Source organism: Toxorhynchites rutilus, chromosome 3 (genome assembly GCF_029784135.1).
Source record: "Toxorhynchites rutilus septentrionalis strain SRP chromosome 3, ASM2978413v1, whole genome shotgun sequence".
Lineage (NCBI taxonomy): Eukaryota > Metazoa > Arthropoda > Insecta > Diptera > Culicidae > Toxorhynchites > Toxorhynchites rutilus.
The window spans coordinates 323,334,289-323,355,801 of record NC_073746.1 but is presented as its reverse complement, the minus strand read 5'-3'; the positions used below and the strand labels follow the sequence as shown (position 1 = coordinate 323,355,801).

At 38.1% G+C, this 21,513-nt stretch overlaps 1 protein-coding gene and 2 long non-coding RNA genes across 4 annotated transcripts; 2 read left to right on the top strand and 1 right to left on the bottom strand.

The window, feature by feature from the left end:
* The first annotated feature begins 455 nt into the window (after nt 1-455).
* On the top strand, nt 456-1,280 carry LOC129775187 (uncharacterized). Its single transcript, XR_008742877.1, has 3 exons — nt 456-582; nt 641-881; nt 939-1,280. It is a non-coding gene; the product is annotated as an uncharacterized LOC129775187 (long non-coding RNA).
* Nucleotides 1,281-3,012: 1,732 nt separating this feature from the next.
* Nucleotides 3,013-6,181, top strand: LOC129775186 (uncharacterized). Of its 2 annotated transcripts, XR_008742875.1 has the most exons (4): nt 3,013-3,483; nt 3,553-3,658; nt 4,549-5,016; nt 5,084-6,181. It is a non-coding gene; the product is annotated as an uncharacterized LOC129775186 (long non-coding RNA). The 2 variants fall into 2 exon arrangements; XR_008742876.1 differs by lacking the exons at nt 4,549-5,016; nt 5,084-6,181 and adding an exon at nt 3,722-4,245.
* Nucleotides 6,182-13,305: 7,124 nt separating this feature from the next.
* LOC129774522 (uncharacterized) lies at nt 13,306-16,219 on the bottom strand. The gene is made up of 2 exons (XM_055778272.1): nt 13,385-16,219; nt 13,306-13,311 (listed from the first exon to the last, which is right to left on the bottom strand). The coding sequence occupies exons 1-2, from the start codon at nt 16,217-16,219 to the stop codon at nt 13,306-13,308; spliced, it is 2,841 nt and encodes a 946-aa protein (XP_055634247.1).
* Between the last annotated feature and the right edge of the window lie 5,294 nt (nt 16,220-21,513).

Genomic DNA, 21,513 nt, shown 5'->3' with positions numbered 1-21,513 from the left:
GATCGATACCAGATCTCTTGGCCAGATTCCACACCAGAAAATTTGGATTGACATCATCTCGAATTCTGCATGAATCTTTTCACTGTTGTCCAAGCATTTTCAAACACAAAGAAAAACCGTTCTTGATGGCCTGAGTTGCTCTTTCATGCTCCTCCTTCTTCCAACGTTGTCTGCCCATCCTCTTTTTGTAATTTCGTCACATCTGTAATCAATTAGATCATAGGAAAGCTTCAGACATGCAGGACCAATTCCCCCCACAGAAAGGTGTCCATGTCACCCCACACAACATGCAAAAATTAAAATGCCATTAATTTCCCCCATTTATTTGAGTTAGACGTAGTACAACGTCAAAACAAAAATTCCATGCGTTTACCCAAAGTACGTAGAATAGAAGGTAAGTGATATTACCTGTGTGTACACACGGAGCGCGCACACAAAGAAGATAGTAATAAACAATTTGTTCGATGTTCGGAAGTTTTTGCAATATTTCTTGTTTTGAAAAGTTCAAAAAATCGTAAAAAGTGACCAAATCGTTGGTCGAGCCGACGATAATCACGATAGTGTACCGCATTTTCACTGCAGGTAAGGTTTGATGTGATTTTTTATCGATTCCATACTGAACAGTGTTTGTTTACTCCAGCAATATGTCGAAGTGCAACGTCCCGCGATGCCGGAGCTGAAAAATTTTGAAGAAAATCGGATAACTTTCCACCATTTTCCGACCAACAAATTGTTGAGACGGAAATGGTTAAACTTTTTCGAATACAAAAGCTCGTTCGATACGCGAAACATATTTGTTTGTTCGCTTCATTTTTCGCCGGATTCTTTTGGGGATACTGTTTTAACCTATAATCAGCAAAGAAGACGTCTTCGTACTGGAGGTAAGTGTGTTTTTTATATAAATTGTGATGAGATAAACTAATCGGAGATGTTTTCAGCTGTTCCATGCATTTGCTTCTTGGATCTTCCAAAACGTTCCGTTTCAATGGTTTCACACGAAATTCCAAATTTATACATTCACTTCTTGCGAAAGTGCAAAATATTTATTTGCAATCACTTCGGAAGATGATCCGGGATGGAGAAAATGTTTTTCTCGTTTTCCAGAAACGCCAATTTGGTCCCTTAAGTGGCCCCACTACGGCTGAACACTCCAAACTGAGACCAATGAAAGCGTCGCGATGATTCATGATGGATGCTTCAATGAAAGACAAAAAAATCAGCAGTGTTCATCTTTCATCATATTATCAAATTGCGGGAACGACACTGCTTCGATATAACCTCTCCACACATTTGTCCATCGTTTTTTGCGTTATTTTTATAATACAGATGCGATAATTTCACCGTTTTTAATTTTAAATTGATTAACTGTTGTTTCATCCCCTGGAAACATATTTTGAGACAGTTCTTTTGTTACAATTTTAAAAAATTCAAAAATGTTCGAATTTATATGAATTCAATCGATGGTTTATTACAATTTTTTGCTTTTTTTCTTTGCCTACCACTACTTGAACAAAGCAGGGAGGAGACTGTGGGAAATATGATGAATCTGTTTAAATTCTATGATTTTCAATAATTAGGTTCGACAATTCTGGTTCGACGGTTCTGGTTGGGGGAATTTTTCGTCAAAGAAATTTCCTCCGACTTGCACTGTGATCACGCGTATTCTAGAGCTTGCCACTCAGAATGCATTGCAAGGCGTGTCATTTGGCATAGAAATCTCAACTAAGTACTAATAAAAATGACGCAAGTAATACTACGTTGAGACGGTGAAGTTCCTCTAGGAACGTTAGTGCCTTTAAAAAAGAAGAAGAAAGAAGAAGGTTCGACAATTTCATTTCAAATTTCTTTCGGTTTTCTGTTGGGATGATTAAAGGTATGGATGAAATAACACTACAAATTTATAAAAATAAATGACAGTGTAGAGAAATGCAAAATCTTATGCGATTGACAAACACAAGTTGTCGCGTGTGCTGGCATGCAAGAGAGTGATGCATGCAAAAGAGAGAAAGAATCCGACAGGGGTTGCAAACAAAAGAGAGAGCAAATTTGAATGCGTTCCGCGAAGGATATTGATCTCTCGCATCATTCAGTATTCTATCTTCGGTGCAGTAACATGTGAAGCAAGGAAAAAATATTGGCAATGAGGAATACGACAGAGACTACCTTCTATTCTACGTACTTTGGCGTTTTTGCACGCTGCTTACTAAACTAACGCGTGAATCCGTTATAGCATACCTGATGACTGTCTAAGTACCTTGGTAAAATACTACCCAGCTAGTGATCCCCGATTTTTGAAATTAATCGTTCATCCACTAATCGAATACTTATCAGCAGTTTATTATTCGATACGATTAATTGCTCCAAATAATCGATTAATCGATTAATCGTCATACTGAGAGAAGTAATTAGTTAGACTAATATATCTCATTTGTTAGAAAGCCATCTGGAATCAAAAAAGTGTTCATTCCGCCTGAAAATTAATTATTATCTTTTACGCACCCCTAAACTCGCGAACGAAGGTCATTTCGCATCGACGGCTTGAGCTTCTTTTAGGAGTTTAGGAGAGCGTCAATGATAATAATTGATTTTCAGAATAAAACTGCTGCGGCCGTACGGTTTTTTTGCACTGGGTTTGGATTGATTAATCGACGTAAATTATTCGTTCGCTTCGATTATTGGTTGTGCAGTATTCGTTCGATTAATAATCGATTTCTATAGGAAGTATTCGATTAATCGATTAATCGAACGATTATCGGGGATCACTATACCCAGCTGTGTGATGGCGGGTTTAAATTAGGGAGATCTATAGCTATAGATGGATATATTCACGTGAAAATAGGTGTAAACGGGTGAGAATAAATATGATACACTTATTCGAGGTATATATAACTTGAATAAATTCAGCATATGTAAACGCTTGTGAATTTCTCACTGGTGAGAAATTCACAAGCGTTTACATATACTGAATTTATTCTAGTAGTGAATAAATCCATCTATAGCTATAGATCTCCCTAATGTAAACCCGCCATTAGAGACGCTACCCGTGTGTCGGTAAAGCCAGGGGTACGACTAAAACGTCAAATCCCTCATATTGCCAGTGTACCCAATATTGCTGCGGTTTACTGACATTTTGGTTCAATCAATTACTGTTGTTTACAACTCGGTCCGGTTATATAGTTGAATAGTGGCTAACTTTAAACTCCATGTTAAATGTGAACACCTCCATGTGAAACCGAAATATGAAAATCGCTCATGCAGTTAGAATAAAGCAGCGCATTTTTCGATTTCAATCCTCGTAAATGATATGTTGATAAACAAATGACGCCATATTGATTTTGATTTTGGGTAGCCTATATTCAATTGATGTCTAACCCCTGGGTAAAGCGGGTAGACATACCGGCAGATACCATCCACATACAAACTGATGAGAATAACAAATTATCATTCATTTCCATCGGATACTTGTGAAAGGCAGTGCGTGAGGTAATTATATTATTTTCTAGTGAAGAAATTTATTGTGTGGTTTCCTTAAATACGTTATTTTTGTTGTAGATATTCTATCTTGGACTTATGGGTTATGGAACTGAGTGGATGATGAATTCGAATGAGGAAAATGGTCTCCGTTGAGAGTGTTTTCGATTGGGAACATCAATAGTAGGTGAGTATTACTTATTACTTACTTCAATACGTACACTTTCAAAGATTTTATTCAATTCCTTAGCTTAGCCTATGCTTGGGTTGTGAACTATATTAATGACATCTGGGAAACACAGAAATATTTCAATCCAGAACACAATCATGAGTATGGCTGCTGCGTTTCTCACTCACTCGAAGTGATGACAAATTCTGTATCCAAACGTTGGACCAGGCCCAGTTCGCTGGATGAACTTTGGAGCATTCTACGAGTATATTACCGCCGTATTCTATCCTTGGTTGGTCAAGAAAAATGTTGAGCTTCTGTAAAGATCGCGGCATTAGTTTGGTTTGTCTGTCTCCAAACCTCACTCATTTCGTTTCATCAGTGGACGTTTCATCTTTTCAAATCCATGAAAGCTGCCTGAAATACTACAATCGTTAAGTGGCGTTTTAATAATGGAAAAATAAAAGTCCTTCGTTGGTTCTCGCAGAGCCTGTGGGTAATATTATCCCTGTCACAATATTCCTGCATATTTGTGCTGTCAGTGACAAAAATGGCGTTCGTAATTTGAGTCAAATATAAATCAACTATGTTAGTTTTCTGCCATGGATAGGGATCTTCAAATCAATTTTATTGTGTTTAAGTAAAGAGAAGACTCTATTGTAATCAACAATCGCATTATTCTCGCGAAACGGTGCCATTTTTATAGATGAGACACTATTTAATGGTCAACTAAGCTTAAGTCAATTTCGTTATGCTTTGGACATTTCGTTCAGTGTCTGGGGATGTAATTGTGTTTCGGAAATATCATATCGTGTGGAAAAATTATAAAAAAATGTCGTTTATATCGAGTTTCCGTGCACTATCATGTTAACGTTAACTAATTTTGTTTCTTATTCGTTTACTTACAGACCTGTGCCTATGACGGCCTATGTCCTATATCAAGTTGGATATATTAGAAAAAACTGAAAAAATGTTTCTTCTTTATGAGGAACTTTTGGTTCGATTGATTGGGTTACCTGCAAATACGTAGAAGAGTTTTATGTGGCTATCCACCGATGGAATTGTTACTGCGGACCTCTCGATTCCGTACATTTGAAGATGTATCATCGATTCACGCACTCGCTTTCCCTGTTCGCAGATGAAGTTTTGTATCGATATCATCTCGGGGGAGCCAATGTGGATCAACTAGGGCGATCGTAAGTCGCCTCCAAAAGTGAAACCGATAACGACGGTAGACTTTGATTACATATTTGCCGGAAAGAAATTATTTCATTAACTCCACCGTTTGATGTCAGCGGGACGGAAAAATAGCACTCGAAAACATCATAGGAGAAAACACGATTTTTTTTTCTTCCCGGAACTCCGTAACCGCGAAGGTAAGGTCCATATCTCCTGGTACTCGGAAATGGAAATATATTTCAATATAATTTATTCTCTTTCCAGACGAGCGTTTTTTTTCGAGTAGAAGACTGCAGTGACTCTGACTTCCGATGTGGACACGCTGGAATGGCTTCTTCGTGCAAGTATTTAATTTTAATTATTAAAATTTAGATAGCAGTTTGAGTACATTTTGTCGCGATTTATCATAACTTTCAATTTTGAGGAACAGCCAATTCAATAATTAGAGTATATTATTACTAGAATCGATAAGTTAGAAGACAGAGACTGTAATTATTTTACTCACAAGATAGGTTAGGCCTAATTTGCTTCTCAGCCTCATACTGTATTCGATTGATGGAATGAATCACATTTAGTGTTCGGTTCGGTATGGACACCGCCGGATATTCGGTTATATCAGAATATTGTCGTTTACTGCACATCAAAATTTACAATTTGTTTATCTTAACTTTTCCCTGTAGCAGTTATATCAGCGAAATTGATACGTCTGGGCTTCCTATTGAATCCATTAATTTATAACATCCATTGAAGTTCGTGAAACATCGACGACTGTTAGAATACGTTTCTGGATGTAATTGAACTAATCCGTAATTAAGTTACGTTTCAGGACAACACTGGTTCGTTCGGTTCGTTCCGGAAAAGGGGAAAGATCTGTGCTTTATTGTTGCATGCAATGTTCGTTAAACATGTTACTACACGTCTCTAAAGTCTAGTGTTACGACACGCGATACAAATTATCTTCGGGTATCCTGAGGAGGAAAACCTGTAAAATTAACTGGGTCGACTAAAAATTCTATTCTCGATCGTGACTTGAGGACTACGTATAGCACGTATCACGCTATAGCCCTTGTGGTGGTGCAAGATTTCCGTGGGTTTCGGATCGAGTGAACGAAGTCGTGTAATCTCGAAATGCAAGTGAGTTTATTCCTATAAAATTCGGCTTATACATGCCGTCTCAATCTAGAGACATCATGTTGGTTATCGCCTACCCGGCTGGTGATACATGCCTGCCCGTTAGGCATGTAACGTTCAAGGATTTCGGATTCAACGATATACACGAGTAGATGTCTGACACAGGAATATTCCCTCTGAGCTTGTCTGAGCTTATTAGTCTGTTTTTATGTACTATAAGTTGTAAGTAATCAGGTGTTTAATTGTGCAGTTTGTGTTTTCTATGCTTACTATACTGTATGATCCTATGTAGAATGGATATAAACCTATCATGTTTGTACTGGATCCTATTTCTTATTTTCGTTTAGCAATAATATATTGTTACCTATATTAATTTCTGATAAAAACAACATACTTTTCTCTACAGTCTTGCATTTCAATTTATTGGAATTTCATTATTCATAAAATAATTATTTACATTTTATGTTATATTTGGTATACTCTTGGAAATTTAAAAAGTGAAAGTTTAAACAGACATTCATTTTAAAGTTGAGTATTTATTTATGACTATAGTTAAGAAATAAAACTAAGTTTAAGCGTTGGGAGCGATGCTCCTTATTTATTGAGGACTAAAAAGGGACTGAACATTATATCTATGCTAGAGTTTCGCAAAGCCTATCCGACTCTAGCATTATCTTACTCTTACACATTTTCTCGTCTCGTTCTTATCGCCTCTCTTTCGTTATCTCATTCTGTATGTGCATACACATGGCAGGGATCTGGTTTTAATGACGGATCGTTATCCGTATCCTGCTGACGAAATGGTACTGTACTGTGTTAACTCTATGAAAGTTTGAAATTAGAATTTGTATTGACTCAACGCGTATGAACTTCTTCGTTATTCGTCTCATCTCTGTTTAGAAGAGTAGGCATGTGAGTACGGAATAAAATTTCTAAACTAATCGGTACAATGCGCTAGAGCAATTGCCTTTCGTTCTTTTAAAATGCCCATTTTATATTTATCATTTTCTTTTGTAGAAAATGATATCATATCTTCATATCTAGAAGAGCAAACTCGAATGCTTGACTTCCATTTTATTTATATTTATTATTTCATTTTTCTCTTTTCTTTTCTAGAAGAGCAAACTCTTATGTTTGACTTCCATTTTAATTAATGGATCACTTATACACATGGTTGTAGTCTGTTGAAGTTATTGTTTCCTTGGTTGAATCGGTTTTGGTTGTTTGTTCGTTCGTGATTATCGGGGTATTGTCGGTTTCCGTTATTGCGATAATTCGCACCATTGTTATTGTAATAATTTCGTGTTTGTGTGTTGGGGTTTGTATGTCTTCCTCTAAAATGTTGAAATTGCCGTCCTCTATATGATTGTCATTGGAAATGAAGTACCTGGGGATCATTAATCTCCTGGGTGTTATTTTCGTAAATTTTTTGGATGGCATCTTTCACGGACGTGAAAGTAGCTGTTTGCAAAATAATTTTTGTTTCAGTATTCCTAATTCCGCTAATCAGCGTATCAATTCCTGCTTTGGAGGCCATTGATTTTGCTACCTCCCCTGGTATTTTCTGGGAAATATACACATTCTGAAGTTGGTTTGTAAGGGTTTCTTCTTCAGAACAGAATTTCTCTATGTTACCTTTTTGGCTACAAACTTTTTATTTTGCTATTATATTTTGCGGTGAAATTATCTCCGCACATCGTTCTTTAACGTGGTTTATTAATTCTTCAATTGTGGCTATGTGTTCTGGTAGACATTGCATTGCTTTACCGTTTAATCTTGCTTTGAGGAATTTTATTGCTGTCGGAATATGTGCTACTTTAGTGTATTCTTTCAACAAATTTGCAGCATCAACGAATGCATCTAAATTTTCTGTACAACCATCGCACTGCTGTACGATCGCTGTGGCTGGTGTAAAAGTTGCCCAATACGCAAACTCGGTTGAGCGAAGGAATCAACCTTTCTGAGTCTGGATTGGCAATTTACAAAGTTGAAGTAGAAGAAAAGCGTCACGAGAAATAACCTATTCCTGGAATAAACTGAATTGTCTGCCTTCGCACTAATTCCCTACGGAACGAGCCACGAACGGAAGCTAATCAGACTTATTCCTTTCAATAAATTGAACTGACTGCCTTCGCACTAATTCCGTACGGAACGAGCAACGAACGGGAGCTGATCAAAATATCGAACATCAACTAAGCGGGAGGATCAACGAGTACAAGATCTTCACGAACTCCGAGCGCAAATTATACAACTATTGCTGCGAACGTTGGAAGACTTGAATCTGAAGAACTCTCGTCAGTCGATTCAATGGAGGTGGTTTCGGACTACTTAATCGTAAGACACGATTCCAAAGACTACTTGCTTTATTCAGAGAACCTTGGGTTTTTATACAATTTTAGTTTATCCTAAATCTACCCTAAATTTAAGTCTAACGTGCGAAAGAAAGAGAAGACTATAAACGTCCTTGCTTCTTTTCATACAAGTCCTTTACCTATCGCTATCTGTATTTCAAAACATACGATATCCATAACTGCATTCTAAGAGCAACGGAGCCTAACGCGATAAGAAATGTGTGCGATTGTTTTCGGTTCCTTTCCTTTCTACTAGGTTTTATTGCACCAGGTTTTATTGCACCCGCTCCCGATAGGATTGTTATTTTAGGATCTTACACACGGTTCGCTCTTATCGTATAGTGTTTTTCTTCTGTCCTTCTTTCGATCGTTTACGATATTGAAATTAAATTGCTAAATTCTTTCGATTTCTTACATTTCCCCTTCCGTAAATCTACCTGCTCGAATTTACACTTCAAAGAATTAGCAATTGTATAAGTATTCAGTTGTTTTTTTTTTTTTATAAATTTTTGTTAGCTATTATCTAATTCACTTTTAATTATTTTAATTCACTAATTCACATTATTTATACTCTTGGTAAAATTCGTCCACAAATGGGTTGTGTTGTCGTATCTTCCATAGGTATTGCCGTCTCCCTAGTCGTAGCAATATTGATGTCATCAGATGGTTCAGTCTTCCTTGAATTGATTGATGTTTCACGTAAATGTCGTACTGCATTCCGGTGAGAAAGAAACGTTGTGAGTGAATCCCAGCAAGATGCCATCAATTGCCAGCCGAATCCATATATGTCGTATAGAATTCTGCCGTGCATGATTGTATCGACGATAAACTTTATCATCCTGCCCATCATATATAGACCAATCGCCGTTGATGTGATGTTTCCGAGCCATGTAGACCAAGACATAAGCCGCATCCAATACCTTGTTATTGCATCGTCGATTACATCTCCAGATACTAAGGCTCCGAAGTTGAATCCTTGATCATTGGGTCGTTGTCCAATCAGCACCTTGTGTATTACATTCGTTGCCACTCTACGATCTCCTTGTTCATAAATCATATCCCTCATCTTTTTAAGATTGTCTGCATCATAGACACCACTTTGCATTAGATTTGGAAGAGGTGTGTAGGACCATGTTGTAACTATGTCCGACACTAATTTCTCTGGTGGAGTTGTTTCACGTAATCGTCCATCAGTTGTATACCATTTTCCTCCGAACATGAATTTTGCTGGTATTAAAGGTGTGCAATCTATTTCAATCCCGCGGTTCTGGAGTATTCTTGTCACAGGTGCCAAAAACATCGACCTGTTGTTAAATTCAACTGGAATTTCTTGGAAGCATCGCGCTTCGGATCTTGGCGTAACAAATACTGGTTTGCATTCAATAACATGAAGCACTTCCCCAGCAACAACTGCTGTATATCCTGACCTCTTCATTATGCTCGATACAAACTCCGTTGGATTGATTCTTGCTAATGTCAATTTAGTTTCCAGTAGAGCCTTATCTAGTTTGCACATCTCTGTCATAACCGAATTGTATACGTCGTCTAATTTCTGACCAATGTAGTTTTCGACGAATGTTATTTTCGAATTGAAGTAAGTAAATAGATCATTATTTGAACCTGACGTAGGTTTTCTAACAAATGGCGATCTCATGTTGGATAACTCCAAAACTAATATTCTGGGATGGTCTGTTTTAAACCCAACGTGTCCACATATATATGTCCTTGCTGTAGTTTTTATCGAAAATAAATGTCGTTCCGATATTGTGCTGTACACTACAACCTCTCCAATGGTTTTCATTTGGTTATTCGTTGTTTTGTTGACAACTCCTTCAAAAATAACTTCAAACTCGCTTTCTTCACATCTACGGTTCATGTCGATGTCCCAAGTTAGATAGCCTTCTTCAGCGTCCAAACAACGTCCATGTGTGTATGTACACGTTAAACCTCCTTTCAACATTATCTGGCTACTTTCAATGTCTACAGAGGCGACATAATCTTGAAGTGTAATCGTATATTCATAATATACTAAGGCGTTTGTCCACGTGTATAACGGCGTTTTGTACACTCCTCCACTGCAGGAACTGCCAGTTATTGATCCTACCACCAATACTTGACCTCTATTTGTGCTGTTGAGATTCAATTCCTGAATAACAGTGTTATCGGCTAGTGTAACTGCTCCACTATAGTGAGCTTTTCGACATTCCTCGGATGAAAACTCCTTCACGATGTAGGCAAAGCCGTGTTGATAATCAGAAGTGTGGGAGTGCATACCACAGTGTCGAATCGACCTCTTGATGATGACTTTACATTGAAATACCTTTGTTTGAATTTTCGAATTTCTTTGTAACATTTGTATCCGAAGTTCCGTTGTTGTCAGGTTAGTTGTTGGCGGTAAGCAAGATGCCACATCCAACAAAGAATATGAAGTCATATTTACATCTGCATTGGCACAGTCGTATGCGATCAATCCATGAGATGTTGAGCCTAGTACACTGCATCCCACGAATAACATTGCAGCAATCAACAGTTGCATGAGCGTTAACCGGTTAACTGTATCTGATTTCCATCTTATTTTCCTTCTAGATTCGCCTTTTTGAGAGTAATCCGATTGTACCAAAACTTTTGAAGTTTCCGCTGTTAATACAGTTGTAGTACAAGGATTGATTCGTCGTTTCTTTTTCTTCGGCTCAAATTTCTCACAATTCACACTGCTGTTTCTTTCAATAACTTGATGGAGTGCGGTAAATGAGGTGTTCATTTTGTTTACTTCCTTAGACGTTATGTCTTTCAGAGCGGCATCCTTGCGTATATTCAATACTGCTAGCTTATGTGCTGCTCGTTTAAAGGTCCCTTTGGGTGTTTTAACGAACGCTGTACGTACTTGGCCGTCTTTTCCTTTTATAACTCCAGTTACTCGTCCTCTCAACCATAGGCCCCAACGTATAGTACTGTCTGTTATCAATACTATGTCGTCTATTTCAATGGGCTGAACTTTATGCGTCCATTTTTGTCGCGATATTAATGTTGGTATATATTGTTTCTTGAATCGATCCCAAAACTGTTGACTGTAGTGGTTCACTAGTTCCCATTGAACTCGAGTGAGGTTGTTGCTGTCCAAATTTTGAGGTGGAACGTATTCACCTGCCCGTCCAATTAGAAAATGGAACGGTGTTAGAGCCTCTTCCACATCATTATTGCACGGTATGTGTGTTAGTGGGCGACAGTTTAAGATAAACTCTACTTGTATTAGAGCTGCTCGTAACGTTTCAGGATAAGGTGTCCGACTACAACCTATCATATAATATAAATTGTCTTTAATAGTTCTGATGAGTCGCTCCCAAACTCCTCCAAAGTGCGGTGATGCTGGTGGGTTAAAGGTCCATTCTATCTTCAGTTTTACAGCTTCAGATTTCGACATCCTTTCGTCGATTTCGTGGATTAGTTTGTTTAGTTGTTTTTCAGCTCCAACAAAATTTGTGCCATTATCGCTGTATACATGTTTGATCTTTCCACGGCGGTTTTGAAAGTTTTTAAAACACATTAGGAAGTGATCTGTATCTAACTTCTCAGCCATTTCAATATGCACGGCTCTCGTAGTCATGCATGTAAAGAGCACGCCCCATCTTTTCTCTATTGATCGTCTTACCAATACTTCAAAAGGACCGAAGTAGTCCACTCCAGTATTCGTGAATGGATGAGCATACAAATCTACTCTAGCTGCCGGTAATGGTGCCATTTGAGGTGGCAAAGGTTTAGCTTTCATTATAATGCATTTAGAGCAGTCCGTTTTTATTTTGTTGAGAACTGTACGCATGTGTGGTATATAATACCGTAATTGTAATGCTCCAAGTACTACGTTATCCGAACGATGAAAGTATTTTTGATGATATTCAGCAACGATCAAACGTGTTCCATGGTCTTCAGCAGGTAAAATCACAGGATGTATTGTATTCATTTGCAATTTAGTTGCATTTTCGAGACGACCTCCAACTCTCATTACGTTATATTCATCTAGTATTGGAGTAACCGCTGATAACTGTTTATTTCTAATATCAACATAACCGTTTAATTCAATGTCATGAATTTCCTTAGCGAAATGTGTCATTTGTATTTTACGAAACACAACTCTTTCTGCAATTTTTCGATCCTCATATGTTATATTGCGATTAAAATTAGATTGTATATTCAATCGTTGGTTTTTCTTGTATTGCAGCCAATCAACATATTTTTTCACAACACATACATGGTGTATCAACACATTCCAACTGGAGTATCGTTTGATTCCGATGAATATAGAACTTGTTTGGTGCAATCCCACTACTTGTCTCAACTCTTCCGTTGACTCCTTAATCTTCCTGTTAGGATATTCGATCACTGGCTTCTTAAGGAATTGAGGTCCTTTTGTCCATATAGATTGCCCTTTGAAATCTTTTGTAGCTTCGTCGGCGGGATTTAATTCAGACGGTATATAACGCCATTGCTGTATATTGGTTGTATCTAAAACCTCAGCAACTCGATGAGTGACGAATATTTTATATCTTCTATTCTTCGGTTGTAACCATGACAAAACATTTTCCGAGTCTGTCCAGTAGGTAATACTATCTATTTTAATTCGTTGCTCGTTCTGAATGGTATTTGTCAATCTGGTTCCTAGTAAGGCTGCTTGTAGTTCCATTTTTGGAATAGACAACTGATGAATAGGTCCGACTTTTGCCTTTGCTGCCAATAATCGTATATAAACCGAGCCGTTTGCAATACAACGTAAGTATATAACTGCAGCGTATGCTCGTTCAGATGCATCTACGAATGTATGTAGCTCCAATTTTCCTGCTCCATCCGGTATTATACACCTGGGTATTTTTACGTTAGAGGCTTGTTGAATTTTCGCAAGCCAATTTTGCCACTGTTTGCTCAAATGTTTGGGTACTTCATCATCCCAGTCTAACTCGTCTTTGTGCAGCTCTTGAAGCAAAATCTTTCCCATTATCGTATAATTTGATATCAATCCTAATGGATCATACAAACTCATAACAAATGCTAACACCTCTCTTTTCGTGGGTAATCGTAGCGTTTGTCTTACTTCATTGCTCAGCTTCTTCAACGATAATCGATACCCGATCAAATCCAGTTTCGTGTTCCAATAGACACCAAGAACTTTTTCAGCACATGAATCCTTATCCTCTATTACCTTAATGTCGGTAGATTGGATCCGATCGCTGGATAAATTGCTCAGTAATTCCTTACTGTTCGATATAAAGTTTCGAATGAAGAATCCGCCATGTTGGTGTATATCGATGACGTCTTTGGTAATAGCGGTTGCCTCTCGAATGTTTGTAAAACTATCCAGATAGTCATCCACATAGTGTTGTTTTTCAATTGCCAGGGCTGCTTTCGGTTTCGATTCCATAAATGCTGCAGCGTTTTTATTTTTCACTGCTTGCGCGCATGATGGTGAACATGTCGATCCAAAAATCATTACCTCCATAATGTATACATCAGGTTCTCGATTGTTTTCACAATCTCGCCATAAAAATCGTTGAGCATGCTGATCCTCCGGTTTTATTTTGACTTGGTGGAACATCTCTTGAATATCTCCACAAACTGCAATACGTCCCTCTCTGAATCGCAGCAATACTCCAACGAGTGATGTAGTAGCATCAGGTCCAGACAAAAGATTAGAGTTAAACGATACGCCATTTATTTTTGAAGCTGCATCAAATACCAATCTTGGTTTTGGAGGTATTTTATTCTGGTTGTGAACTATAAAATGCGGGAGATAGTATGTTCTCGGAACCGCGTTAATTAGCTCTGAATGTGCTAGTTTTCTAGCATATCCCTTTTTCACATAATCAGCGAAGGTATTGATAGCCCAATCCTTCAATTTTTCATCTTGTTTCAATTTATTCTCCATAATCACCAGTCTCCGTAAGGCTGTATGATAGCTGTCCGGAAATTGTACATCTTTGGTTTTCCATAGCAGACCGACCTCGTAACGGTTGTCTTTTAGCTTGATGGTGTTGTCGAGAATCTGTTGTGCTCTTTCTTCCTCTGGTGATCTTGGCAGTTTTTCCACTAATTTCACTCCAAAATCGTCGATTGAGAAGTATCGCTGCATCATTTTGCTCATCTCCTGTTCTTCCTGGATGACCATTGTATAATCTTGACGGTTTATGTTATACTCCTTTCCGTATATCACCCATCCGAGTCGCGTTTTTACTGCCATAGGACCATTTCCTTTTACCGTTTTGATGGCACTCAGTAATTCGCTGTTGTCCAATCCAATTAACAATGTAGGCTGAGCTTCCTTATAATCTTGAAGCGGAATGTCCTTCAAGTAGGGATAATTCTTGGCAATTTGTTCCATGTCAACTGTTTGGATAGGAAGATTTAGATCATGCATAGTCCGGGCCATCACTGGTTTTCCTATGCCCTTTATCCAGAATTTTACCCTCTTGCTTGAGCAGGATTTTAAACAATCCTGTGTCCATTTTAATGTAAGCGGGTCAACTTTTCCTTCCAACTCTAACATGTTAGCCATTCTCTCGTCCAATAGTGTTACTGATGATCCTGTGTCCAGGAAGGCGTAGGTGTCTATCATTCTTTCGCCGTTTTGGACTGTTATAGGAACTATTTGATAGTAAAGGTGTTCCTTGCGTTGTCGATGAATATTCGTGGTTTCTTCGGGACCTCGTCGTACGTCAGCAGCCGTATCCTGATTTCTTTTATACTCCGATCTTTGATGAAGTAAGCGATTGTGCTCCTTGTTGCACCCATCGATTCCACATATTCCTTTCATGCTACAATTTCTCATAATGTGGTCATTGGAGTTTAGGCACTTGAAACAAATTCCTTTTTTAGCCAAAAACTCTCTACGTTCCAATGTTTTCATTTGTTTGAAATTCTTACATTGGAATAGCCTATGACTGGCTGAACAAAGTGCACATTTCATAGTTTGATGAACATTAACTCGAGGTTTCCTTTCCGTAGTCGACACACTGTTATTAGACTTTTGCATCATACGGGCTATTCTTGAATGTGGCAATAACCACTTATTCAAATCGTTGAGTGTTGGGATCGAAGTGTTGCTTTGGATCACTTCAACCCATTTCACTTGTATCGTGTATGGCAGCTTCTCTATGATTTCCTCTATTAAACGATGATCACGTAGATATTCCTTTTGGCCCAGCGCCTCCATATTCACCACCATGTTATCTAGTGCGTCTGATATATCCGGAACTACGGTTCGGCTGTCCTTTTTGATACGTCTCAGGTCGTTCAGAAGTTCTTTATATACAAGATCCTTCCTTCCAAAGCATTCTTCCAGCTTTTCGATTATTTTCGGAACATTCTCTGAGTTAATCATCAATTGTTGGACGGTTTTATACGCGTCCCCTTTCAGAACTTGTTCCAGGCGGTTGAGGTTCTCTAAATTTGAGAAACCTCCCTCTGCCGTTGTATCATGGAATGTTTTCTTAAATTTTGGCCAATCCTTTGATGCGCCAGAAAATCTGGGTAGGGTCGTCAATGATTGCCTCTTTAAATATATAGTCCAGTCACTAGACATACTCACTGTTTGGGTAAATGATCGATCCGTGGGCTGATTTGTTACTTGGCCCGAGGATGACGTTGAGCATTGGCCTTTCATAGTCGCCATTAATTTGTCCATTGCATCCAGTTGTTGTTTTATCTGCTCATCTTTCTTCCGAGCAGATATTTCCAATGATGCTAATCTTTGTTGGATCTGCACGCATTTCGGGCAGATCCATTTTTCTTCCGCTGTCGGCGCGACCGTTAAGTTAACACAACCGATGTGGAACCATCGGTCACAATCGTCGCATTCAACCATATCCTGTTTATGGTCTGGTTCCGAGCACAAACGGCAATTTCCGTTTTGATTTTCCACGAAACGTATCATGGTGTTGCTTTCAAGATACTCAGCCGTTGAAATAATGTATAATTCTCAGGATCCGTTTCCAGTTGTTTGTAATTACACTTTGCTCACTTTTCAAGGCGTTGAGCCTTTTTAAGCTTTCTTAAGCTTGAGAGATTTATTTTCTCGCTTTCAGGTTAGCACACTTTCAGAAAGCTTTTTAAACTTTTAGTCCTGTTGGAATTCTTTATCCAACTTATTCACTTCAAGGTGATTTGCACTTTCACAAGGCCTTTTAAACTTTTAGTCCTGTTGGATTTGTTTATCCAACTTGCTCACTCTTATGGCGTTGAGCACGCGCATAAGCTTCTATTAAGCTTTTAATCCTGTTGGGTTCTCTATCCAACTGGCCCTTTGCTCATTCTTATGGCGATGAGCACGCACTTATGAGTTCGTTGGTAATGAAAGGCTCCTCCTCTCTGGAGCCACCAAATGTAAAAGTTGCCCAATACGCAAACTCGGTTGAGCGAAGGAATCAACCTTTCTGAGTCTGGATTGGCAATTTACAAAGTTGAAGTAGAAGAAAAGCGTCACGAGAAATAACCTATTCCTGGAATAAACTGAATTGTCTGCCTTCGCACTAATTCCCTACGGAACGAGCCACGAACGGAAGCTAATCAGACTTATTCCTTTCAATAAATTGAACTGACTGCCTTCGCACTAATTCCGTACGGAACGAGCAACGAACGGGAGCTGATCAAAATATCGAACATCAACTAAGCGGGAGGATCAACGAGTACAAGATCTTCACGAACTCCGAGCGCAAATTATACAACTATTGCTGCGAACGTTGGAAGACTTGAATCTGAAGAACTCTCGTCAGTCGATTCAATGGAGGTGGTTTCGGACTACTTAATCGTAAGACACGATTCCAAAGACTACTTGCTTTATTCAGAGAACCTTGGGTTTTTATACAATTTTAGTTTATCCTAAATCTACCCTAAATTTAAGTCTAACGTGCGAAAGAAAGAGAAGACTATAAACGTCCTTGCTTCTTTTCATACAAGTCCTTTACCTATCGCTATCTGTATTTCAAAACATACGATATCCATAACTGCATTCTAAGAGCAACGGAGCCTAACGCGATAAGAAATGTGTGCGATTGTTTTCGGTTCCTTTCCTTTCTACTAGGTTTTATTGCACCAGGTTTTATTGCACCCGCTCCCGATAGGATTGTTATTTTAGGATCTTACACACGGTTCGCTCTTATCGTATAGTGTTTTTCTTCTGTCCTTCTTTCGATCGTTTACGATATTGAAATTAAATTGCTAAATTCTTTCGATTTCTTACAGCTGGTTTTATGTCAAAAGTGTCTGCCATGATTAACCATTTGCAAATAATTGCCACTTTGGCTACGGTTTTAAATTTCGGTCCGTTTTTTGAGAACGGGATTTTATTCTCCAAGTAGTTAATAATTCAAATGGTAATCAACCTAGTTTCTGAATTTATTTTTTCGAAACTTTTACTGTCTATTTCATCTTCCAAGAGGACAAGTTCATTTATTATCTCCTCTCTTAATTTTAGAGTTTCTTCAAGTTTGTTCTGTAAAAATGTCTTGGAATATGATCTATTCGGAGCCTTTTTAAAGTTATTTTCAATTTTTCCTAATTTCTCGAGATTTATTTCGAAAATCATGGATACAATTTATTTGAATTTATTTTAGTAGTCGATCTATTATCTCTTATTACTATACGTAGCGTGTTCTGATTCTTACTGAGTGTTTATTCAACAAATGTCAAAAGCTTCTATTCTACTTAAAATTGTTTGTGACCTAGACACAGGCAAAACATCGTTGGTAGTAAACATCTGTGTAGGCAAAACATCTGGTGTTTTATTATGCTTGTTATGTTATGCAATGCAGAAGGCGGGTAGTTTATGCAAAGCATACGGAAGGAAGTAAACTTGGGAAATTTGTCGGAAAGACCTTGAATGTATGTTGTTTAATCTTTAATTGTTTTATGGCTCGCAGTGTTTGTGTTTTATGCCTTGAACATTTGGTTGGCATATGGAAGTTAAGTTTTGATGATACAGTAAATGCTATGAATGCTACAATATCTTCTTCCTTTTATCTCGCTTCTTTGGGGCTTCAAAATTATCGGATTCTTGCCTCTTGGGTCAAGTCCTTAAAAATTCGTTACTACGCTTCGTCAAAAAAAAAGTTAAATAGATTGAAGACATTCGTGCTATTTCGAATCTCTTGGAAATTTAAAAAGTGAAAGTTTAAACAGACATACATTTTAAAGTTGAGTATTTATTTATGACTATAGTTAAGAAATAAAACTAAGTTTAAGCGTTGGGAGCGATGCTCCTTATTTATTGAGGACTAAAAAGGGACTGAACATTATATCTATGCTAGAGTTTCGCAAAACCTATCCGACTCTAGCATTATCTTACTCTTACACATTTTCTCGTCTCGTTCTTATCGCCTCTCTTTCGTTATCTCATTCTGTATGTGCATACACATGGCAAGGATCTGGTTTTAATGACGGATCGTTATCCGTATCCTGCTGACGAAATGGTACTGTACTGTGTTCATGACATGAAGTTGATCAGACTTTCGCCACCAATTTTCTTATTTGCTCGAAGTTTATTAGGATTAGAAATTGGAAAAGATAGAAAAGAGTAAAAAGGAAAACATTTGCAATTTTTAAAGTTTCAAGAGTATAACCATTTTATTTATGTTGAGTGCATTTTGATTGAATGTGGCGATTTCCTTGAGTGTACGCATTATTATGTTCTTGAAAAACAGGAAGTGGGTTATATCTATGGTATAACCGCAAGGGTGACGTAGGACTATCGTTGATTTAGAGACCATTTGTTCGAAGTTGAATCTAAATCCATTCTGAATGAATGAATAAATGAATATTTGGGGGACTTCGAAAACGAGAGCGTTACGTTGGAGGCACAAGGTTTTATGCATCCAATATAGGATACGAAAAACCTTGTTCTGAAGAATAATCTTCAGAAGCTAACCTGCTAACTGTACTTGATTGACAAATCACAAACCCAAATGTAATATATATTTTATGGATAGAAAACATTAAGATAAACTCTTTCGCTTGAATGTAATTTTCAATTCCAAGGGGAACTGGCAGATTATTTTCCAGCAACGATTAGATATTTCCACATTTTCCTCGATACTGGAAGCCCACCAGTGGTTAATACTAACTCGATAACCACCTTTTAATAGTACTTGATTGAAAAATATTTGGTCACAGTGTAACATGGATAGAAAACATTCAATTAAACTCTTTCACATTAATATAATTTGAAAATTCCCAAAGGAACTGGCAGATTATTTTCAGTAACGATTAGATATTTCCACATTTTCCTCGATACTGGAAGCCCACCAGTGGTTAATGCCAACTCGATAACCACCTGTTAATAGCACTTGGTTGAAACATATTTGGTCACAGTGTAACATGGATAGAAAACATTCAATTAAACTCTTTCACATGAATATATTTTGAAAATTCCCAAAGGAACTGGCAGATTATTTTCCAGCAATGATTAGATCTTTCCGGAACTTTCTCGATGCTGAATGGCATCCTAACGGAAAGAGTTCTGCGCGTGTATGTGTCGATCCTTCGCCGTCCACCTCCTCCAGCACGTTAGGCAACGATGTTGTCTTGTCGATGTCCTCACGAAAAATGAATGTGTCTCACCACCAGAATATCGCTTAAGTATGCTTTTTGTGTGTGATTGAATCGAGAGAAGGTGTGGTTTACGATGGCAATTTGGAAGGCAAACTAGAGGGGAATGAACTCTCTGAGCTCGGAACTTTCGGCGACTGAGCAATAATCGATTGCGGGCGCATACAATATTGGGTACGGAAATATCCTACTGATGGGGAAGAATAATCTTCTGAAGCTATTCTGTTAATTGCGATTGATTGAAAAACCACAAAACCAAATGTATTTGGTTACAGTGTTACATGGATAGAAAACATTCAATTAAACTCTTTCACATGAATATATTTTGAAAATTCCCAAAGGAACTGGCAGATTATTTTCAGTAACGATTAGATATTTCCACATTTTCCTCGATACTGGAAGCCCATCAGTGGTTAATGCCAACTCGATCACCACCTGTTAATAGCCGCGCGTGTATGTGTGTGTAGCGATGTCTTCCCAGGGAACCGTTTGTGGCATCACTCTCCTCCTGATGGATTCCCTTCTGGCCTAGGGTGCACAAACAGGCTCTTGGTGACACCGTTCATCCGCGCTTTCATGATAAATAAAGAGCTTCACCGCAACAGCGACAACATGCTCCAATCGCTGTTCAATTAGAACTGAGTGGATTTCCGAGCGCCGCTCGCTTATATACCGATTGGTGATTTCAATAGCCTATTTTGAAAGCAATTTTAAGACTATTGAAACAAGTTTTTGGATCAAAAAGTAACAAGTATATAACGCGTAGACATTTTATCTTTCGAATGAAGTGTTTATCATACCATTTCGTTCAGTTGTTTAGGAGCTATTAACGCTCAAAATCTCGGTCTCCGGCGTAACGCTTTCGTTTTCGAAACTTTGATTTTACACCCCGGTATAGAAATGAAAGACGTAGTCCTACGTCAAAATGTTTTGATTTGTGAACAAAAAAAATTTTCGCCTATAAAAATATTCGTTCATTCGGGTTTTAATTCAGTTTCATTCAATTCTATCATTGTAAGAAATGTTGCTACCATGCCGATTACGTCTTTCCCGGTCCGCTGCTTTGCTGTTTCAATTATTCATTTATCTCCGCTGCCGCGCTGCTTCCTTTCTAACTTTGCCGTTGCATAGCACCGCCATTTTTCGACGAAAACACTAGTGTGGCATCCTGCCTGGTCACGAGGCCATCCCAGCTGTTCACCTAGTAGTTCTTCTTTGATTTCCGTTCGTCCCATTCACGCAAGTCAAGGAAACGGTATTGCCACTTGTTTTTTTTCTGTTTTTTATCACTGTTATTTGTCTTGTGTCGTTCACATGCGTTTCAACGCTCTTCACAAGACTCATTTCGAGGATGCCAAACTATCCTGTTACACACTGCAGTTTATCTTTCGCTTCGTTTCAGTTTGTGTTCTTTATTCCCGTAGGTCCTTTCGACGCAGCTTTTATTGCATGCGTGAACTATTTTCGATAACACTGCACTTAATTCTAGTTGTTTTTTTCTTGAGATTTACTCTTTGCTCATCGAGTCCATCAGTCACAGAACACTAGACAGGGTATCATGCCGTTCACAATTGTTTGGCCTAATTTTTCGATGTTCACAAGTTCATATTGTTGTTTCCTGTTCTC

Coding starts and splice junctions, on each gene's coding strand:
- LOC129774522 (XM_055778272.1), bottom strand. CDS start 16,219: ATGATACGTTTCGTGGAAAATCAAAACGGAAATTGCCGTTTGTGCTCG.